The 16924-nt window shown below is 53.8% G+C and overlaps 3 protein-coding genes across 3 annotated transcripts; 2 read left to right on the forward strand and 1 right to left on the reverse strand.

Moving 5' to 3' along the window:
* Positions 1 to 6401: 6401 nt before the first annotated feature.
* GMORB2_2167 (Leucine Rich Repeat) lies at positions 6402 to 9106 on the forward strand (the record flags this gene model as incomplete). Its single annotated transcript, XM_035464147.1, has 2 exons — positions 6402 to 6434; positions 6503 to 9106. The coding sequence occupies 2 exons, from the start codon at positions 6402 to 6404 to the stop codon at positions 9104 to 9106; spliced, it is 2637 nt and encodes an 878-aa protein (XP_035319857.1).
* Positions 9107 to 9939: 833 nt separating this feature from the next.
* GMORB2_2168 (dihydrofolate reductase) lies at positions 9940 to 10707 on the reverse strand (the record flags this gene model as incomplete). Its single annotated transcript, XM_035464148.1, has 2 exons — positions 9940 to 10437; positions 10576 to 10707. 2 exons carry the CDS (start codon positions 10705 to 10707, stop codon positions 9940 to 9942), a joined length of 630 nt encoding a protein of 209 aa, XP_035319858.1.
* Positions 10708 to 11870: 1163 nt separating this feature from the next.
* On the forward strand, positions 11871 to 15930 carry GMORB2_2169 (NuA3 HAT complex component NTO1; the record flags this gene model as incomplete). Its single annotated transcript, XM_035464149.1, has 3 exons — positions 11871 to 13430; positions 13509 to 14557; positions 14685 to 15930. 3 exons carry the CDS (start codon positions 11871 to 11873, stop codon positions 15928 to 15930), a joined length of 3855 nt encoding a protein of 1284 aa, XP_035319859.1.
* Between the last annotated feature and the right edge of the window lie 994 nt (positions 15931 to 16924).

Consider the following 16924-nt stretch of genomic DNA (forward strand, 5'->3'; position numbering starts at 1 on the left):
CCCCCCCGGTCAGAAGGCACCTGGTGTGTATGGTGAGTGAACGGAGCAAACATTACTCGATGGACATATGAAAGTACAAAGATGCCACGGCGGTGTTGGAGAAGACTGACTCTCTTCTCTGCTTCCTTATCTGACGCTTTCTCGTCTCATGAATCGCGATGGACGGGGGAGGGTAAACTACGGCCGACATCTGAAAAAAAAAAAAATTGTGGATGGCATTGCACTGGAATGTCGGAGTAGTCATGGCTAATCCTAAGCGACGAAAAAGCCGGTGAAGAGAACCAGACTGTTGGTTCATCAGGTCATCACGTCAAAACGAGGGATCAGCAAAGTGTATACATACGAACTGACCCTGCTCCCCTGTCTGTCAGAGCGCTCATCAGCAAATGATGCAGACATACATTCCGTTCTAGTAAGAGACATGTCTCCTCCCCCTCCTCCCCATGACCCTTGAAATGGAGGGGTTCAAAGGATTGAAAGTAGCGGCAAACCAGAGGGGGGGAGGGGCATAAAGTGGAAGCATACGTATATGGGGGGGATCTGGCCAACAATTGTCGCACATGGACGCACCTGGTGGGAGTTGATGGTAGGTTGGTCGAATCATTCTGAAGGATTGCGATGGGGTCGCAACAAGAAAAAAAAGAAGGTATGACTTACATACTAGTTGTATAGGTATACAAGTAAAAGCTGAAAGAGAGGCGGTGAGCCCCCTGTGTTTGTGCGAGCGGCGCGCGCGCGCGCGTGTGTGTGTGCGTGTGTGTATGTTTGCGTAATGCGACGGGCGCAAGTACAAGGGGATTGAACTTGATTGATGTCGGTAGAAGGTTGTGAAGTAGAATATGGGGTCTGAAGGTTGAATGACGAAGAGGGGCAAGGGTGAAGGGGGAGAAGGCGGTGATGATGGTATATTAATAGTATTGATCACCGTTAGTATAGCATTGATTACTCGATGAGGCGAACTAGTTAGTACTTACTTGCACGTAAATACAGGAAATGTCAAATGTCATGGTTCTCCATCTCGGATAGATGACGATGGGGAGATGATGGCGCTCATGACGCGCCAGGGTTCCTTACCCCCCCGCCTCCTTCCCTCTTTGTAGAGTAATACGAATGCGACGAGCTACGACGTAATGCCATCTTGCCTGTCACTATTGCTGAACGCGAACGCTAATGATGCAGCGACAGGAGCAACAGAGAGAGAGAGAGAGAACATGGGTTCCATCATACAAGTCGATTGACGGAGACTCGGAGACACACACACATACACACAACTATATACAACTATATGTACACTACACAAACAAGAAAGAGAAGGACAAGCGCTTGATGCTGTGGGGCGAGGGATCGCCCAGAACCACCACACCACCACGTATGTCTGCTGATGTACCGCAGAGTCATAGAGAGAGGGAGGGGACCGAGATATCAGTCGGATCGACTGACATTCTTTCTTCCTCTCTGCGAATCCCCCATGGGAATAAAAAATGGATACCGCCGTCCTCAACTGTTCGCCCTAGTGGACCCTGCAGGGTAGCATACGTCAGTGTCTGGTCGTCGGAACATGCTCTCTCTCTCTCTCGTACGACCAAGTGCATTGTACGCACGGGCATGTATAAATACGATGTACGGCGGGATTTTACCCCCCCCCCAAAAAAAAAAGGTGGAAACAAGTCAACGGCAGTGCAGTCTGCATCTGGTCCAGTCTCTCTCTCTCTCTCTCTCTCTCGTACTATCCGTGAACATGTCTCAGCGACAAGAAACACCATGAGAGAAAAGAAAAGAAGACCCCCCCCTTTTATGCTGCAACTCTGCAGCAGACAGTCGCACATGAGAAGTAAGGGGTCTTTTCTGTCTGGTATGCATGCACCTGCTTCGTACTCGTATACATTGACAGCATGGGTATAATAAATCGAAAGAGAGAGAAGAGAAGAGCCAGATGATGCTGGTCGATATTGATACTTACAATAATAGTATTATTCCGTGCAAGGAGAAAGCCAACATCTCTGTTCAGTTGTTGGGCCCGTGCTGCCGCTGTGGTGTGCCCCGCTTGGCAATATCGGTAGCAAAATGACTCGCAGGCCAATCTCGGGCTTTTTTGGGCGCTATTAATCTGATGACCTTGTTCACTTGGCTTGACGACGAGTCGCCATTGTTATTGTTTTCAAACCGCTCTTTACTCGTACTTTGGTTCTTTATGAGAAGAAACAACAATGAACTTTTCCGGAATGCTCCGTTGGAGCTACTGCTAGTAGCATCACGCTCCGTACTGTAGTACGTGTATCGGTGGCCGGTAAAGTCTGGACTACGGGTCGCTCTATCCCATGCTGCGTATTTCAGAAATGTACGTTAAAAGGGGAACACGATGATACAAAATGTAAAAGAAAGAAAGGGAAAGGGAAAAAAAAAGAGAGAGAGAGAGAGAGAGACATGCCGTCACATTGTCGCACTGAAGTTGCGTCGTGACCCCATGTCTAAGCTAATGGCTGCATAGGACCAGGGGGGTGAGGGGCCACACCACCAAAGACCCCTCCCAACTCTTTCCTCTCTCTCTCTCTCTCTCCTTCTCCTTCTCTTTTCGCTCTTTCCCTCTCCTCCTCTCCTCCTTCTTTTTTTTTTTCTCCCTCCCCCTTGGTCCCTTATTAAATAAATGACGAGACGAGGAGGATCCAAAACCGACCTCTTGCCGGTCTGCCTGGGTTGATCTATCGTAACCGGTGAGGTGTGAGTCTTTCTCTGGGTTATCGACTTCGACTTCGGACAGCGGCTAGGCTTGGCGCGGCCGACGGCGTTAATCGAAATAATAATAGTCGTACGGAGTAGTGTGTTTTGATCGGAATATCAACTTCATGGAATATCATTCTAATACTAAGCCGAAGTAGTACAAACATACATCTGTTATTCATTACTTACTCAGTATTACGCCTTCACCTCGTACTTGTACGTACTCTCCAACATCGGATGCGCAAATGTGCACTAGATGTGCGAACTGTAGTGCTAGTTAGTGTATGCATCCTACGCTGATGGTGTAGACCATGTGAGAGGCAGCTGGTTGGTGACGGTGACGACGTCAGATGAGAAGATGTCGTCCCCCCCTATTAGCTTGTATCATTCAAGAAAAAAAAAATAGAGAAAAAAATTGGCCGAGCTCGGGGACCCAATAATATGAAGTAGTATGAGCAGTAGCCATGGTCCGGGGGCCGAGGGCGAGGCATGACGACAAACAATCCAATCGTATTACCCGGGTCAAATGAGGACGGTTGACAGGCTGGGATGGCGTCAGTTGGGTCAGCAGCCCCGATGACATACGAGCAAGGCAATCAATCAGTGACGCTCATCATCACGGCCGTGGTCATTTGTGAGCGTCGTACGTGCGACGGTGGTAATAGCATAATGTTCATCGCAATCTATGAGATTGCAGAGTGATACGAGTGCTTGACCATATACAAGATACAATATGCCGGCCACTATACGAACGGGTGCGAGGATGCTCACTCTACGACTGACTGCGGCGTACGTCTCGACACTGTATCCATCATCCTCTATTGCCTCCTACCAGCACACTCGTACGTGCTCATTGCGGCGTTGTAGTGATATCATAACTCGTAAACATGCGAGTTAGAAGCTGACAGCACTCACATGGCACACGGATCTAGTGACACGTCACGTGGGTAGCTCTGACTACGGGTTATCTTTTGAATTCGATGCGAGACAGTCCTCTTCCGTACATATATCATCATATATGAGTACATGTACTCCGTATTACTGGTATTAATGATAGCCTGCGAGAATCATGAACCTGGTGTTTGAAGAAACGGTATCCTCGCTGGGCTCGTCCCCCTTCCATTTCATATGTGGGGAGGGGTGGCACTATTATACCCTGGTCCTATGCAGCTAGCAGCAGCGTCCCCTCCTCCAGCAGAGTCGTCGTACATGTTTAGTCGTAGATGTGCCCAGCTGCGACGAGGGTCGGTAGTATTATATAGTATGAGTTGCTGGTATAAGCGTATATCGCTCTCTGCTGATGTTACTACCATAATGGAAACGACTCACTATTACCGGATGCTCACCCCGTAGTCGTACATAGAGTGCGATGTAGGAGTAGAAGAGGCGAGAAAAAAAAGGAAAGAAAAGAGAAAAGATGGGCGCGTGGCGGGCAAGTGAGGCTGCATGCATGGACAGGGGGGGGTGGGAGGAGCGCAAGGTCCCCTTCTCCTACTCCTTGCCCTTTCCCATGAGGACTGGGCATTATTTCCTCATAACGTGGGTTCTTGACAGTCGTTGGCCAGGACTTTTACGAGCACCATTAATACGGAGTGATAATTATATAATATGACACTAGTGATATCATGTACAGATACAGGACCACTACGACTATTACGTCGTACGTCTTAACTAATGATGGGATCCATTGAACCCATCCGTTAGTATCCGTACTCGTAGTCGCTTCGTTTATTCGATCCGCTTGATATTAGTACATGTAGTAATAATAGTTAGTACTCCGTATAGCTTTCATTATAGCCGTCGTAGTAAACAAACAATGGATGGAACCTCCGTGGGCTGTAATGCTTATTACGCTACTAGAGAGGAGAGAAGGGGGGGGGAAGGGGGTCCCATGGTGTTAGCGGCTGAGCATACACTGTAAGCTCCCGCCTGTCAGCACATCGTTAGCACTACGACAAGAGTCAGTCGTTCTCTCTCTCGGTGCGTGTGTGTGTGTGCGTGCGTGTGCATGTGTGGCAGAGCCCACCTATCCTTCAAGTGCCAGCCAGCCAGGTGTCCAGCATCATAGGACATCCAGACACCAAGACACCCACCGTGGCTGTAGCCTGTAGGTGCCAGCCTGTAATGATACCTGCTAGGCCTGCTGGATTTACAGTGGGGAATAGTGTAGAGCAATCCCTGTCAACGCAGCTGCAGCCAAGGGCCACTTGCATTAGCGCTCGCTTTAGTCTGGTGGTCCCTCTTCTCAGTTCCTCTCTCTGTTTGGTTCCTTCTGTGTCTGTCTCTCTGTGTCCTGTCTCTCACTTGGGCTCTGGCTCTGGCTGGTCTGGCTCTCTTCATCTCTCTGTGCTGCCCCATACACTGGGGGGACCTTGTCTCTCTGTGGTGGTGATGGTGGTGGTGGTGGCTCCTGGCTCCTGGCTCCTGGCTCCGACTCTGACTGACTGCTCCTCTCTTTTATCGTCGCGACTCGCCGTTTTCCCTACTCCTCCTCCTTCCTCCCCTCCTCCATGCGTGTGTGTCTTCTCACACCTCGGCCTCATCTCTCACCAAGAGAGGCAATCCTCCTGGAGGAGTCTTCCTGGGTTTGATAACTTCTGTTTCTTCTGTTTTCTTAACCTGTATTGTTTATCTCTTTTTCACTTCTTTTACCTGTCTTCTCATTCTCTACAGTCTCAACCCTCCTCCCGCACCTGGGACTACCTCGCCCCAATTCCTCCGTCGTCGGCGCCATCTCGACGACAACCTTCTTTCCCTCTCTACTCTCGGGTGACACAATATCTCGGGGCGAAAAAAAAAAGAAGGGACGAGATAATATACGTCTGGGTTGCTGCCTGGGAAGTGATACGGTTTTGTGACTGTTATACCGTGAGTCACTTTTTCTTTTCTCTCCTGCTTTTCTTCTTCTTTCTACTGCCTCCCAGCTATCGTTCCCTCACCGTTTTTCTCCCTCCGCCCATATTTTGTGCCTCTTGTCGCCCGTTTTTGTTCGTGTTGGTTCTCGTTCTAGCTCCCCTCACCCCTCTCTCCTTGTCCAGCTGCTGTGTACGCTCTGCATTCTTGGGACAAGCTTGCTTGTGCTTGTATCTCCACGGCAAAAGTCTCACCTTGTTGGCTCTGGTCACCTCGCACTACATTCTTGCACCTGTCTTTAGCGTGACGAGACGGCGGGGTTCGTTTCTCGACCCTCCCCCCCCCCCTTCCTTTCGACTAAAACCTGTACCACTTTGCATCATGTCGGACCAGTGTTGAGAGCCAACGCGGGGAGCAGCTTGCGTGATTCCATGTTTCCCGCGCCAATACAAATCTCCCCTCCCCAGCCTACGCTGTGCTTGCTGTCCTCCTTCCTCACCGTCTTCCTTCGCTCCATCAGCTTTCGTTTGGCTTCTCTCATCCAGTCCCTCGACCGAGTATCGGTCGTGGGTACGACGGTGCTTGTTCTTTGTACGCCTTGCACTTGATTTGATGTCTCTGTTCTTTTTTTGCACGCAGCCTCGATTTTGGAAAGATCCGTTACTAACGTGGGGTACTCTTATTAGACAGACAAGCCGACCAGAGAACCAGAGCTGAACTGCCTCCTCCCTTCCCATCCCCGGGCATCCTTCGAAACTTAATACCTCTCTTATTCATATTCGAACCAGGGTGGCTCAACTCCGACCTGGATGCTTCGAAAGTCCTGAATTATGAACTCAGAAGACGGAGAACTGTTTGTCAAGGTACGTCACCTCTGGACTTGTGACCTGCAGTATCAACCCATTATATACGCTGACACCGCCCGCAATAGCAATTGGCTGGCTTTGTGCGCACGCATGAAAAGGCCCTTGCCAATGCTGCTCAGTTTCAGCGCCGCACAGCTCGTCATCGCCCAACCCAGAGCACCAACTCTGTGGCCGCCGTGCCCAGCTCTCCTTCCATCCCCGAGCGACCCGCCACCTCAGCTTCTTCCGTTACGACCCCGCTTGCCACTACCTTCTCCCTCGGCTCCCTCGGTTTGGCCTCGAGTAGTGTAAAATCCGCCAGGCTTGCTCTCACGCCCCACCACCTCTTCTACCTCCTTTCGCGCTTCGAGGAACTCGGCATTGCCGTGGGACCTATGAAGATTCGTCTCGAGAACCTTCACTCCAGTTCCGCCTCGGCCAACTATGTCTCCTTCCTCGGAAATACGCCGCGCCCCAAGGATCCCGATGCTGTCTCCATATCCTCCGTCTCCAGCGTCCGTAGCGTCATGTCCAGCATGTCGGCTCTGTTTGCCAGCTTCGGCATCGGAGCCAGCATCTCAGCTGCCCGGACCGAGCGCCAGCAGGCTGCCGCCCAAGCCGATCTTAAGTACCTGTACTCCGCCTTTACTAAGATCCCCTGCCTCCGTCTGGCCCCTGATTGGCGCGCCCGCTTGATCCGTGGATATGAGGAGTTCCCCTTCGACTCGGCCGTCCCCCTCTACGCTTTTAAGAATCTGCAGGCCCTGGAGGTGAGCGGCATCGATTTCCGCCAGTTCTTTGGCTGGGACCGCCTGGCTGAGCAGCTGCGCTCCCTGACCCTCAAGCACGCCGGCATCGATGATCCAGCCGATATCCTCATCGACATCGTTCTCGACGACATGGACAAGCGCCGTCGCCGTACCTCCAAGTCACAGTCTTCCCCCGCCACGTCGTGGGGCTTCAACGGCAGCTCGCGCAGAGGCTCCGTCGTACCCGAGCTGCAGCGGTCGCATACTGTTCCCACCTGGACCGACCCTCGGCCCACGACCCATGAGCTTGGCGTTGTAGGCTCCCTCACCAGCGAACATGCCATAGACGACGGTAGCAACTCGGATACGGCCAAGCCCCAGGGGCAGCAGTGCCATGGCAGCGACGATCCCGCTGTGCCTAAGTCGCCCGTCAAGGCGCCCACCCGCCCCCGCAGTAACTCTCCTTCGCGACTCACCGGCTCGCGCAAGAACTCCCACCAGCATACCCGGTCCTCGCAGCGCACCCAGCGCTCCGGCTCCGGCAGCTCCCATTCCAGCCTTTCCGACTCTTGGCACCACCACGCCCGCAGCAGCAGCTCCACCAACCTCCTGTCCATCGACATCCTCCCCGCCTCCAAGTGGCGCTTCCTGCGACACCTCTCCCTGGCCGACAACTCGATGACATCGATATCCTCGACCAGCCTGGCTCCCCTCTCCAACTCGCTCTACTCGCTGGACCTGTCGTCCAACCTCTTCGCTGAGATACCCGACAGTCTGGCCTCTCTCACGGCGCTCCGGGCTCTCAACCTTTCCCAGTGCATGATCGACTCGCTGCACTCTCTCACCCGTAGCCCCCTGCCTGCCATCACTGCTCTGAACCTTCGCGCCAACCGGCTCCAGTCGCTGGCCGGGGTGGAGAAGCTGTACCCCCTCGAGCGCCTCGACTTGAGAGACAATCGCCTCACCGACCCCTCGGAGCTCGCCAGACTCACCGGCATCCCCGACATCCGCGAGATCTGGGTCGAGGGCAACCCCTTTGCCCGCACGCACAAGGACTACCGTGTCACCATCTTCAACCTCTTCCGCAAGACGCCCGGGTACACTGAGGATATCATCATCGACGGCACCGGCCCCAGCTACTCGGAGCGCCGCAGCCTAGTTGAACGCGCCCCCATACCCGACTCGGTGCCCGTCGTGAAACCAAAGGCCCCCGAGGTCCCCACCGTCGACATGTCCAAGCCTACCATTGTATATGGCTCTCCCAAGGATGCCGCCGTGGTGCGCAGGGAGCGACCCACACCCAAGGCAGTCTTAAGCGAGGTACATACCGGATCGACGCGCCGCCGCAAGGCGCCCAAGAGGCGCATCATCGACCTCGCAACGGGTGGGGATGTGCCGGCCGTGCCGCCCCTTAACATACACGTACGAAATGATGCGGCCGCGACGTCGCCCGTCGATCGTTCCGATTCGGCTACCCCAGAAGAGAACAACTACCGCATCTCGCATGTCCCGCAGACCCAGCAGCTCCAGCCCTCTGTCATCCTGACAGACACCCGCAAAGGCAATGTACCGCGTGCAGCTGAGACCAGCGGCGATGCGGCGACAACGGCTACGGGTCGTTCGGAGAATGTTGAGAACACGACCAGCCCCACCTCTCCAAAGTGGAAGGTACCTGACAATTGGCACGCCGATGCTGAGAACTACCGTCTCAAGATTGAGACCTTGCGGGACAAGGTCGGCGACGGATATCTCAGCGCACTGGGCGACCAGGCCTGGGCCTCGAATCCGTCTCCCCCCACCACCGTCACCGCGCCAACGCTGCCCACGGGTGGTGCTGTTGGTGGTGCAGCCATCAGGCCAGTGACACGCAACGCGGACTCTGCCCAGTCTATCCAGACTATTCACGACGGTCGCACCCTAGGACAGCCTCTTCCCTCATGATGCTCCCACGCATGTCGGTCTCTTTTCTACTCTTCTTCACTACATTTAGAAGAGCAGGTAGATCCTCTTTTTTTATTCTTTATTCTTGACGATACCTATGATACCCGCTTTTTTCGACATTATTTCTTTCGGACGTTTTGCGTGTCTCTGCCAGGCACAACATGCGCCCGCCTACTTTCCCCCTTTCTTATTCATAACGGTTCTTGCCATGTTTTTAAATCATATTAGAGCATGGAGGGTCCAGAACTCTTAATTCTGCTCTTTTATTCGCCACGTCCTGTTGGTGCATGCATTTGCTTTGCACGCATTGTTTCTTTTCTACTCTAGAGATGAGAGACGATAAATCCTGCTGCAGATTTTGTTGTCGCGTCTGTTCTTCACCACCTCTTGCTTCTGCGCTTGTGACTTTTCTACAACTTGCTTCTTTCTAAACACACCTCTTCTCTCTGATGATCTTCTGCAAAAGGCGTTTTTTTTTTTGGGAGCTACGTGTATTCCAGGTTTGTTCACTGCGATTGATTGATTATTTCTACACTACCTCGATCGTGTTCAGCTGCGTTCTTGATTTATACGTTCCCTGCCTTTCAGGGTGGCATATTGTGTAGCATCTCAGTCTTCCTCTGTTACTCTTTCGATAAAAATGTATTCGAGTTCGACCTTTCGGTCTAATGCTTTCATCACTTTCTAAACTTGCTCTCCGTGAAGTCAGCCACTGTGTGCTGTGTGCATATACTCCTGAGCTGTTGCACGTGTCCGTGTAGATTCAAGATGTGACCGAAGTGGATTAAGAAACGGTATAGATGTCCGAAAGTGTTGTGTTCTACTAATCTAAATCAAGACCTCTCCCACATCTCAAACCGATACCGCACACCAGCCTCGTCCTGTCCTTCCTCGGCGACATCTTCCTCCCCCGTCCACTCTCTCAACTCGTCATTAGACTTTTTGATCCACTGGGTCCCCGCCTGTTCTGCCGAAGCGTCTAGAGTGACGGGGAAGAAGGTATCGCATTCATATTCGGCGTCGATGGAGGTCAGGAGTATCCTCTTGGCCTGGGGAAGCGCCAGGGCAGAGTGGTATATCTGCGCTCCGCCCATGACGAAGATCCGGTTGACGTTGGCGGACCGGGCGACCTGTAGGGCCTCGGTGAGAGATGAGACCCTCACGGGTCCTGCCTTGTTTTCTGCTGCTGCTTCTGCGGACAGAGAAGGAAAGGTTGTCGTTGTTCCTGCTGATCTAGAGATGACTATGTTGAGACGATCTTTTAGGGGACGGAATTTGGGGGGGATGGAGTCCCATGTTTTGCGGCCCATTACTACGGCGTTGAGACCGGGCTGGCCAGGCTAGTTAGTCGATGGCAAACACACGGGGATAATAGCAAAAGAGAAAGAAAAAGAAAGGGCTCAGGGGATGAGGAAATATTGAAGTACGGGAAAGAGCTCTGAGGAGAAAGTAAGAAAAAAAAACCATACACCATTGACACGCGTCGTTACACGTGCAAAGTATTGCATCTCCTTGCGAAGACCTTTCCACGGCATGGAACCATTCAGGCCGATGCCCATTCCCCGGGCTGCGGCGACGATGAGGGTCAACTCTTGGGTCATGATGAATGGAAGCGTTCTGGGGGGGGGTCCTGAGCTGGTGTTCTCAGAGTTGACTGATGGAAATGAGGAGGGATGACCCCACGGTGTTGAGGGCTAGGAGGCAGCTCCACTAGTCAGAGAGAAGTAAGAGCTTGAGAATCATGAGGCAGAAATATAACGGTAAAAGATTAAAGAAAGAAGAATACGAAAAGAACGAGGTGAGAGTCTTGGGGATGAAGCTAGAGTGACGGATGCTTCTAATTCCGGTTTGGAAACACGCACGTTCAGGTTGAGTGCTTCGAGTGCTTCAGATTTGGACTTCCCGACTCGTTTTGCAGAGAGAGGTAATAGAGTATGAAATCTATCAAATTGGCCTAAAGCGGTAGCATGCCAGAGTGGTTAATGGGTGGGACTTGAATTTCCGGATAGATACTCCCTTTCGGGATTATCTCTTCTACTGTGACTCCTATCCCATGGCTTCGGCCGCGCAGGTTCGAACCCTGCTGCTATCGAATTTTTTTTTGCGGGGTTTTGTATCTTCTTTTTTATATCTTATTATTGCATTTTATTTATCCCTTCTGCCTTGTTTACAGATATTCTCAAAATCTATAGTACTCCTAGATACCTCAACAATAGATCAGTCGTCAGTCTTTATGACTGATAAAGATGTTGGAGATAATAGGTAAACGGGCAATAAGTGAGTGAGTGCAGACCAGTATAGCGTACAAGATACCTGTACAGCGTACAAACGGGTAGGTGTTCACGATGGCCGTGGCGGAACGAACTACCAGTAGGGTCATGACTAATACTCCACGCGCAGGGGGTGGCCCGTGCATCAGCACTTCACGCGTCCACTGTTTTCCCATGGGTAGCAAGATGCTTGCCAGCCAGCCGACGTCACGGCCTCTCCCTGGCGATAAGTCATCGAAAACCATCCATATCACGTCCGGAAAGGGGGCGCCTATCGGCACGTGAGATTCGCAAGTGCCTCTACCGATTCTGTCTCCTGGCGTGGGATTTTCAACAAGAACGACGCTGCCTAGCCCCCCCCCCCCCCCTCTCGTCGCGAACGTCCCCATATCACCACCCGCCCCTCCCTCAGCTGAACGAAGACACGATTGGAGAAGACAGCATCGAGAGCAAAAACTGAGAGAAGAATCGAAAGGTTTGGCCTCTACCCCGCAATGGCCATGCCTTCCACCTCGACCCCATCACGCCGTACACCGACCGGAAGACCTCGGGGCAGACCACCGGGCACCACCAACGCTGCGCGGGCAGCAAGGCAAGCGTCGCTAGCGGCGGCGGCGGCGGCGGCTGCCGCGACAGCCACGGCCTCGGAGCCCCCTCCTAAGAGGCGCCGATATGTGGCCGGCAGCCGGTTCAATAATCAGTCGGCGAATGTGAGCACACCAGAGCCCATGGCGGCAACGGCGTCTCGCAGACGCGCTGCGGCCTCGCGCAACTCGTTTACTGGAGGCGGCGCGGCCGCGACGCCATCCACCCTCCCCGCACGCGAGCGCAGCACGCGCATCCGCGCTGCTGCCGATGCCGCGGCTGACGAGGAGCAGTTCGGCTTTGCTGCTGCAGTCACTGCGTCGGTCAAGCAGGCCGACGACTACAAGCCTCGCGAGGAGCGCAGCTGGGAGGAGTTCCACCCTCACCTGGATATCGAGAAGTGCTTCATAGTTCTGCGGTCCGAGGAAGTCGACGGAATACTGCCGTCGAGTAAGCAGGAGCCTGCTACGCTGCCGGAAAATGCGACGACGTCAGCGGTTCTGGCAAATAACGGGTCCATGACACCATCTGCCAAAACACCGAATCCCGCGTCGACGGGCGACACACCACAAGCCCCTTCGCAAGGAGACGATAAGGCGGCAGCGGCAGGGGCTGGTGCGCCCATGGGGACGCCATCACGTCGTCCGCGCAGACCGACACGCGACGCGGTCAGCTTCTACGGGGTTCGCCCGCTGGAACTGCCCGTCCTGGCAACCCCCAAGACACCCAAGGTGCTGCCGATCAAGAACCAGACGGCGAAAGAGAGGCTGGACCTGAAGCAGCCATCGTATCGCAAGACGAACCGCATAGAACTCTTCGAGAGCAAGACGTTTGGCCAGGCCCGCTACGTCGACAAGGCCATGAGCAATGTCGGATATCAGGAGAGTGACCGGTTTAACCGTCCGGAGCCCCAGCTCATCAAGGCCGTCGATGCGAACCCGGAGGACGGCATAGACGGCGTGGGCGGGCTACTGCCGGACGGCGCTACCGACATAGACGGCGGCGCCTACCACCATCATCCTCACAACCCCAACCAGTCGCGCTTCGGTCGCGTCGAGTACGACATGGACGAGCAGGATGACATGTGGTTGGAGCACCACAACGCGCTGCGCAGGAGCAACGAGCTTGAGGCTATAACGCGCGAGCTGTTCGAGATCACAATGACCAAGATTGAGAAGGAGTGGCACGCTCTCGAGAGGCGCATCCCCAAACCGAACCCGAAACCCCCGCAGACGCACCGTCCGCGGTCCGGGTCCGCTGCTGCCGTCAACGGCGAGCCGCAGGCCGCCGCCGACGAGCCCGACACTAAGTGTGCCATTTGCGAGGACGGCGACTGTGAGAACACCAATGCGATAGTGTTCTGTGATGGCTGTAATCTCGCGGTCCACCAGGAGTGTTATGGTGTGCCGTTTATCCCCGAGGGTCAGTGGCTCTGCCGCAAGTGTCAGCTCTGCGGAAGGGGAGTCCCGGTAAGTTCCCTGCGCATCTACGTCATGTTGAGATCGGAGGGGGAGGACGAAACAAACAGATGGCTAACGAAGTCGTAGACATGCATATTCTGCCCCAACACCGATGGCGCATTCAAGCAGACCAACTCGTCCAAGTGGGCCCACCTGCTATGCGCAATGTGGATCCCAGAGGTGTGTCTGGGGAATCACACCTTTATGGAGCCGGTCATGGACGTGGAAAAGGTTCCCCGGACGAGGTGGAAGCTCAACTGCTACATCTGTCACCAGAGGATGGGTGCTTGTATCCAGTGCGGTAATAAGAATTGCTACCAGGCCTTCCACGTCACCTGCGCCCGCCGCGCCCGCCTGTTTCTCAAGATGAAGAGCCCGTCAGGCCAGCTGGCCGTGCTCGACGGCGGCATGATGCTTAAGGCATTTTGCCACAACCACTGCCCGGCCGACTACACCGTCGAGCACGACGTGCACAACGCCACCAGGGCCGCCAAGAAATTCTACAGGCGTAACATGAAGGGCCGCATCTGGGCTGGTAACCACGCTGTAGCCAACGTGATTGCGGCGCGGCAGCGCGAGGAGCACGAGGTGGATGAAGCCCGGATGCTCGCCGGCGCTGTCTCGGACAGCAACAGCAACGGCAAGAAGAAGGACCCCCAACAGCAGCAGCAGCAGCAGCAGGAAGGGAAGAATGTGTGGAGGTTGCCGTCTGGTGCCCCGGTCATCCCCCAGGTCGTCTTCGATACAGTCGAGTCGTCCCTCCTACGCTTCACTTTCCGCAAGCGCAAGGACTTCCTCAGCGAAGCCTGCCGGTACTGGACGCTCAAGCGAGAGGCGCGGCGCGGCGCGGCCCTGCTCAAGCGCCTCCAGCTCCAGATGGACTCGTTCACGTCGATGGAGCTGACCAGGCGCAACTTTGCCGCCATGGGACCCGACGGCAAGGAGAAGCTGTCGAGAAGAATCGAGTTTGCCGAGATGCTAGTCAGGGACCTGGAGCAGCTCAAGACGCTGTCGGAGGAGACGGTTGAGCGGGAGAAATGCAAGCTCGAGGCGGCGGAGATGGAGAGCGAGTTCGTGGACGAATGCTACTTTCCCGTGTCTACTCTACTTGTCCCGGCAATGAACAAGGCCCTGTCGTGAGTTTTCCCCTGTCCTTGAAAAAAAAAGATGAAAGAAAAGAAAACGAAAAGAAAAGAAACCACCCCCCCGCGCCCCTGGGGGAAAAAAAGAGAAGATAGAAGCTAACCATACATCTCCCCCCAGGCTCGACAGGGACCTCTTTACGGAAAGCTTGAACCCCTTGCAACGTCGCGTCGAGGAACGATACTACACCAAGGCGCTTGCGTTCGCCCAAGATCTCGGTGATGTCATCAGCGCAGGTATCGCCACGGCACCACCAGGGCCCGATACGGACGCACTCGGCACCGTCGCAGGTGTTGTCGCAGAGGGCGGACTCGGCAGCAACGGCAATGGAAGGAGTGCGTTTGCAGATATCCGTGATCGGCGCAAGCTGGGCAAGCGCATCCTCAAGGCGGTGCAGCCCCTCCTCGAGACGGCGTTGCGCGTCGAGTCGGAGATCACCAGCCAGCCCTTTGCGGCCCTGCAGAAGGCTCTGGAGGCCAAGATCGAAGCCAGCATCAGCGCTCATCAGTCCATCACTGTGCGCCCCAGCGACAGTGGAAACAGCACCATCATGGTCCGGGCGGACAAGATTGGGTCCTGGAGCAAAGAGGACACGGACATGACGGAGGATGGAGACAATATCGAGGTCAAGGCTGCGGCGAGCAGTGTCAACGGCAACGGCAACGGCAACGGCAACGGCAACGGGCGCGGGAACGTCAATGGCGACGGTGATGTCGAGATGACTGATGCTACTCTCAACGAGTCCGTCTCTCAGCACCACCCATCACCCAACAGTACGGGCTACGACGGCAGGGATACCACTGCTGGTGCCACGACGACGACGACGACCAACAATACCAACGACAACAACGACAACAACGACATCAACAACAATAACAACAACGACGATGACAACAACAACAACAACAACAACAACAACAACAACAACAACAACAACAACAACAACGGGCTCCCAACACCACTTCGATCCAACGTCAGCCTTGGAAAGGACAGGGACGCCCTCTCGGACGGAGGTATAGTCTGGTATCTAAAGGAGTTCGAGCCATACGGTACATCCATCCTGAACATGATCCGTCCTCATAAAGAAGCGGAAGAGGAAGAAGAGCCGGAAGACGAACAAGAACAGCAGCAACAAGCCAAAGCCACGACGGTGGCAGCTCACGCCCTCCCCAAGGAAGACACGGGGACGCTGAGCGAGGATCTGACGGATCCCGACGATGACGAGCTCAAGGCTCTAGGGGCGGAAGTCGACCAGAGTCGTCTCTCGGCGGCGGCGACAGCCAAGCCAGCTGTGAACAGCACGCCTAGGGGTAAGGCGAACAAGGTGGCTGCTACGCCGCGTAGGACGTCGGCACGGAGAAGGTGATGCTATCACCCGTACTCTTCCCCCCCCTTTTTCTTTCATGTCATGTTTTACACTTTAATATCTCCTCTTCTGCTCTCGGTCTTTCTACATGTATCATAAGCCAGGCGCATGGAAAAAACACTTTTTTTTTTTTTTTGAAATCTTTGATGTTAGACTCGATTTCTTTTTCATAGGGAGGGGGAAAGGGATTATAGTCGGAGGACTGTTTTGATCTTTATAATCTTGTTTTGTCTTGTTTCAAGGGTAGGTACCAAGCCAGGCGTCGGGGTAGGTAATGATAAGTGTACGAGTAATATACCTTGTGCGTGTGTACGTTTTCGTTGAATTTAAGCGTGCTATGATGGTCCGTGGACGATGATATTGAGATAGGGCCGGGGGGTTGCACGACGAGTATAAGAAAAAGTAAAGGTGGCGTGTCTCGGGTCGAGATGACGTATCAATCACAGCATTACAAGGTGTATTTTGGATGAAGCTGAATATATTGGGTGATTGAGGCAGTGTATAACCTTTATAGTAGTTTAATTTTGTCTCGATGGAACAGGAGCGGTTCATCACAATCTTGTTTTAATAGGCAAAGGTTGGTTACGCGGCGCGGTATGGAGACGAGGACTGTTATGGCTACGAGTGTGTAGGTGGAGGGAGTGAGAGGTCTATCAAGCATCCGTACTCGTAGATATCTGGATGACAGCAGAACTCGAGAGGATTGAACAACGACGATCTCTCTCGACCCTCGCACGGCTGACCGCTGTACCTGAAAAGATTCCAGGTACGTGTACGAGTAGCGTAGTAGCAGTAGCAGTCCGTCAGTGGTATGAATACAAGAGTACAAGAGCTGTGCTATTCTTGCCAGCAAGGAAGAGAAAGAGGTTCCAGAAATGAAGCGGGTCTTCCAGCTCCCCCCCCCCCCCCCCAAAAAAAAAAAAAAAAAAGGGAACTTATGTTACCATGTGCTGATATGGAGAAAATTTGATATAGTGCTTCCCGATGAGAGGAC

The sequence above is a fragment of the Geosmithia morbida genome (genome assembly GCF_012550715.1).
Source record: "Geosmithia morbida isolate 1262 chromosome Unknown scaffold_12, whole genome shotgun sequence".
In the NCBI taxonomy this organism is placed as follows: Eukaryota; Fungi; Ascomycota; class Sordariomycetes; order Hypocreales; family Bionectriaceae; genus Geosmithia; species Geosmithia morbida.